The 5440-nt window shown below is 38.2% G+C and overlaps 1 protein-coding gene across 1 annotated transcript in view; it reads left to right on the forward strand.

The window, feature by feature from the left end:
* Positions 1 to 5437, forward strand: part of per (period circadian regulator) — a gene marked incomplete at its 3' end in the record, with an annotated part of 17947 nt that extends 12510 nt beyond the window's left edge. Inside the window, exons 8-15 of the mRNA XM_026811277.1 lie at positions 555 to 739; positions 980 to 1264; positions 1780 to 1926; positions 3965 to 4187; positions 4269 to 4642; positions 4725 to 4918; positions 4999 to 5156; positions 5240 to 5437. Of these exons, the coding sequence (XP_026667078.1) occupies positions 555 to 739; positions 980 to 1264; positions 1780 to 1926; positions 3965 to 4187; positions 4269 to 4642; positions 4725 to 4918; positions 4999 to 5156; positions 5240 to 5437 (1764 nt within the window). The remainder of the gene's footprint in view (positions 1 to 554; positions 740 to 979; positions 1265 to 1779; positions 1927 to 3964; positions 4188 to 4268; positions 4643 to 4724; positions 4919 to 4998; positions 5157 to 5239) is intronic.
* Positions 5438 to 5440: the final 3 nt, after the last annotated feature.

Raw genomic sequence — 5440 nt, forward strand, 5'->3', positions numbered from 1 at the left:
TTTTAGGCTTGTATTTCTTCAAGTCAGTTGTTTCTTCCAATTTCGCGCATGCATACCAAATACCAGAAAGTTTTCTTTGGGTTAGTGCTGATTACCACAAGAGAAAATTCAACATGCAAGCATTGTTTAAGTACATAGCCTATAGATCCTTAAGCATATTTCTGCATCGATATTAAGGCTTTCATAATGGACAGTTACTTTACATAAAACTCAGTCTATATATATATAGTACGGTACGTTCATTTATCTCGATTGAAGCGATTTAATGTGCAATTGTGAAACTTTCGACAAGTCTGTTCGAAACTGATAAGCGAATGTTCATACATGTATTGAAAATTGTATTCACAGAAATACAAATCTCCATGGCCACCCACAGTTTGCATGTAAACAGATGTCAAACAACTAAAAGATGGGATCCGTTCGTTCAGGCTTGTCACCGATATCAAATTAGCTGCTTTGATGGCGTATTATAAAAAGATTAAAAATTTAATTACGAAGGAAGCGCCTGACAAGAGAGAGAATGACCGCGATTTTGTTATTATCGTTATCCGCAGCGCAAGAAGAAAATATAATATCTTCAGTATTCACTACCCGTCATACCGCGACGTGTCATCTATCTCACGTTGATCTCGACATAGTCCAATACTTTGGCTATCTACCTCAGGATATGGTTGGCCGTTCGCTGTTCGACTTCTACCACCCCGAGGATCTGCCCTTCATCAAAGACATCTATGAGACCGTGAGCATGCGCCCCAGAAAATAAGCCAAAAATATTTTAGGTTTCGATCGAACACCTACACGCTTTGAATAATAAAAATTAAAAAAAAAAAAACAGCAGTATACGAAAATGATAGAGCAAAATATGTACAGTCCTCAGAAAAAGTGCAAGCACTAGCGAGTCTCCGAGAATCGAACGTCGAACGAAGCACAAAAATAAAAAACCCATGTCCGTACTTTAATTATACTTATCGTTGAATAGGTGATCAAACTCGAAGGTGCCTCGTTCAGATCGAAACCGTACAGGTTCGGAGTGCAGAACGGTGGCTACGTCGTCCTCGAAACCGAGTGGTCGTCCTTTGTCAATCCGTGGACGAAAAAACTAGAGTTTGTCGTAGGTCAACACAGGGTGCTGAAGGGTCCAGCGAATCCTGATATATTTCGTGTACCACATGCGTCCGAGAGTGGTCACTTGGCCAACATTAGCGAGGAGGTGCTCAAAGAAGCAAAAATCATACAAGAAGAGATACGTACACTTCTCGACGAGGTACGTTTCCCATCGATGCTGAATTAACGGTTTACAATTATCGTGCGTATGTACTTGTTTAGATCGTGGTATCATTCGATAAGGTAAACTGATACAACCAGGGGCATACATACAAATTGTCTTTTTATAGCAGTAAAAGGATATACACAAATTAATATTCGCGATGTCTATCACACTTTTTACGACCGTCCGAATCTACAAATTTCATCAAACATTATTTAATCTTTTTTTTTCTAATCAGCAGTTTAAATATAATGTTTAAATTATTTTTATAATATCAGAGAACGTAGAATAGAAATATATTAATAAACAATATTATAGAATTCATTCTGTCTTCGAAGGGCAATGCAACAACGAACAAACAAACGAATTTAAGAAGAACAACGACACACAAGACAGACAATAACACATTCGTCGTCGCATATATAGCTATTTCCAATGAAATTCTTATCCCAATAAATGATTCCACCCAATCCCTAATTTTTTCTCTTTTGTCCTATCGTACATATGCGCAGAACATCCAAAGAAAGTCAGATATAATCGGGCTCGATGTGTCAAAAAGATGCAAGGATCTAGCGTCCTTCATGGAAAATCTACTCCAGGAGACGAGGACGCCCGATCTTGGAAAAGATGTGTTCGCTACCGACGACAAGAGTTTTTCGGTGACTATTAGCTTCGTTTTAGTATCACCGACACTTATCTATGCTAGTAATACGCTATGGTGGTATGCTAGAGGTACTTATATTTACAAGTAGCTGTAATATCTACCTCCGTTCCGCTTATGGTGGTACAACATCGTAGAAGGTATTTCTCTTTAGATACTTAGACTATGTTTAAAACGCACCGTTCGTGTCGCTCTATGGCTGCACAATTTTTTCCGTAGGGTAGATAGTATTTTGGTACAACATCGTTTTCGTTATTAGACATTCTGTTTATTTCCATACGACCTGGATATTTCTTGGAAAACGTTTTACTTTGCGGGAGCGTATGATTTTTCCTATACAGATTTATCATTCGCTTCATATTACTCTTCAACGTCGTTAAATGTTCGCTTCCTTGTTCTTTTTTTTTTTGCTCAGATTTATAAATGCTGTATACTGTATGTATGCTGCAATATCTTCATTGATGTATATGAAATTTAGAACTTATGCTTTGTACCGAATACTTATCAGCAGAAAGGAGAAAAAAAGAAATTTCTTGCAAGAATTTAAAGAATTCGTTTCGACGTTTTTATAATCAGAGCTTGTCCGATTCTTGCGTTGCAATTTCTTTTTTTCTCTCGCTAATTCGATCAGGAATGCATGACGTAAGTAGAGTACGTAAAAGAATTAGGTGACGGGTTAATATAAAAAGTTCTACGCTGATATATCCTTTCATGAAGCAATCAGAAATTTGTATTTTTTAAATTTATCAACAACAATAAAAAAGATTACATTCCTAAAAGAGATCAATAATAGCTCGGGATAATTTCAGATTATTTCTAAAACTTGGTATGTCTACAAAGTTAATTTTTCTACCAAATACTGGAAATCTCTTTTCTCACTGCTTCTGAACGATATGTCCTAGTTTTTTTTAGATATTTTGGAAAGTAAGGGTTCAAGGTGAGTAAGGAACATGGCAAATGATTAAATACTTTACAGCCTGGTGTAACACCTAACCGGATGCTTAATTTGAAAAGAAATTTAAGTAGCCACCATTCACGAGTTAGAGTATTCGTAGTACGGCTAGTCGTAAGTAAGAACGGAACAAAAATGAAAAAGAAGTGTTTTGTACATAGACACGGACGGAGGGTAGAATGAAAATTGTGTAGGATATCAGACGGACGCGTTAAAGTCTCTTCTCTTGCCTCATGCTAACTCTAAACGTAATTATTATTAATGGCCAGGACTTTGCAGGTTTTAAAATTTCAATCTTCGCATCCTTCAGTCTATAATCCTAAAGGCTATAAAGTGTTTTAATAAATTATTATTGGAATACGGTACTCGTCGACACAGTCCCACTGTGATTCTTCACTTACAAGGTTTTGAAACTAACGAGGCAATACGAGAGTATGAGAATGGGAGTAATTGTATCATAAACGTGTGAAAGAGTAATAACAAACAGCATATTTCTTTTCGAATGCAATTGAAGAATAAGATTATAATTTACAGAGTTTCTCGAGATATATTATCGATAAAGCCGAAAAACATATATTTAGAAAATCAAGACAGAAAGCCTAAACGCGTTTTATGTCTCTCTCGTTTTATTTTCGTACGTACACCTATTTTTATCCGCAATGTAAATAATATTTATTAATCTGTAAATTCTCTTTAACTCTTGACGAGGCAAACTTTGTATACATAACTTGAGAATTTCGATATGACAATTCGGACGAGTGTCTAACGTAGAAGAGCATGCATGAACGAACGTGTAAATGGAAATGGTTCAAAAGAGAGGACATTTAAAACGGAAGTCGGTGTAACTGTCAAAGCAGCTAACAGTATTCGAAAACTGAAGAGATACTAATCGCTCGGATTGACTCAATAATAGTGAGCTGTAAATATTTCACTTTAGCTGTGACAAGATTAGAAAAGGGTTTAGAAAGGGTATAACGCAATGCCAACTATGCAAACACCCATTGACAGTGACGAAATAGAATGTCAACTCTTTTTAAGTCGCTACAATGTACTTGTGAAGGGATCACGCAATCCCTTGTTACAGGAGCACGACAGCGTAATGATCGGTGAGATTTCGCCCCATCACGAGGACTACGACAGTAAATCGTCTACCGAGACTCCGCCGAGTTACAATCAGCTCAACTACAACGAAAATATAGAAAGATTCTTTAAGAGCAAGCCATCGGTTGCCACCATGTACGGCAGCGACGAGGAGAATCTTAATTCCAGCAACGACGAGGGTGGAAAGACGAGCCCCAATTCGGCAGGTGAGTTCTTTTATCCAATCGCAATATGCCTTATTCAACAGGTTCTTAGTTTTGACGATTTTTCTATTGTTACGCTGTTAGTGAGAAAATATATGTCACCTATAAACGGAAGCGGTGCAAGCGGTAGTGGTAGCGGTGAAAATTTCAGCAGCGGCTCGAACAATCAAACGAGTTCAGCGAGTAGAGGCAATACATCGAACACTGCTAGCACGGAAAGCTTCAAACAACCAATGTTGACCGAGTCGCTGCTTATTCGCCATAACGAGGATATGGAAAAATTGATGATGCAAAGGCATCGGGAACTTCGGTCGAGTATTAAGAACAGCGACAAGCTGAAGGACTCCAGAATAAAGACCACCGAAAAAATGTCGACGGTGCCGAACGCTTATTTCACTAATCAAGGACACGGCGTCAAAAGGTGTGGAAGCCACAGTTGGGAAGGAGAAAGTTTCAAAGTTAGTGATCAATCAATTTTCAAATTTCGAGAAATTCATGAGAAATTAAGCTCTAAACGTGTGGTCGTTTACATTTTATCAGGTTTCGAAACACGACGAAGTGTCGAGAACAAGTACCGCAGGTCAGTTACCAACGAAAGTCTCTACGACAGTTACAAACATGAGTGTAGATCAATCAACCGTTATTCAAACAGGTGCTAACATTAACTTGTGGCACCCTTTACCGGTTACTATACCACCACCGGCACACGCTCAATCACAAACTATGCCGCAAGAGTGAGTATTCTTTACCGAACAAGAAGCAATAAGAGAAATAAAAATACGAGAGGTCATTTGCAATTTTCTTTGAATTTTAGCAATTCAGAAGCAATACCCAGGATACCAATACTGCCATCAGTGATACCAGTGTATTACGTTCCCGTTTCAGAAACTATTAATAATATATTTTCATCGCCTCTACAGCAAAAACAAAGCTCACCTGAATCGTTGCAACATTCCCAACCGAGCCCCTGCAGTATGTATAGTATATTTTACACGTGCTACGAAAACTATAAGAAACAAGGAATAGAAGTTCGAAATGTTCAAAATAATTTCCAGTGTTACTCCCAGTTTCATATGTAACAACGACGATGTCTGGTATGCTTTATCCCCCCGTAATAAGTGCTCCGTCGACGGGCGTGATGTACAGACCCTTTTTAATCCCGGAGGAAACACCAGTTACCTGTGAGAGCAGCCAGGCTACAGCAAATAAATTTTCCGATCGGAAACGACCAGCGAGTCAAGCGACGAGCGTAAAAG

This window comes from Ceratina calcarata, unplaced genomic scaffold, assembly GCF_001652005.2.
Source record: "Ceratina calcarata isolate Rehan_Ccalc_2016 unplaced genomic scaffold, ASM165200v1 scaffold209.2, whole genome shotgun sequence".
NCBI classification, from domain to species: domain Eukaryota; kingdom Metazoa; phylum Arthropoda; class Insecta; order Hymenoptera; family Apidae; genus Ceratina; species Ceratina calcarata.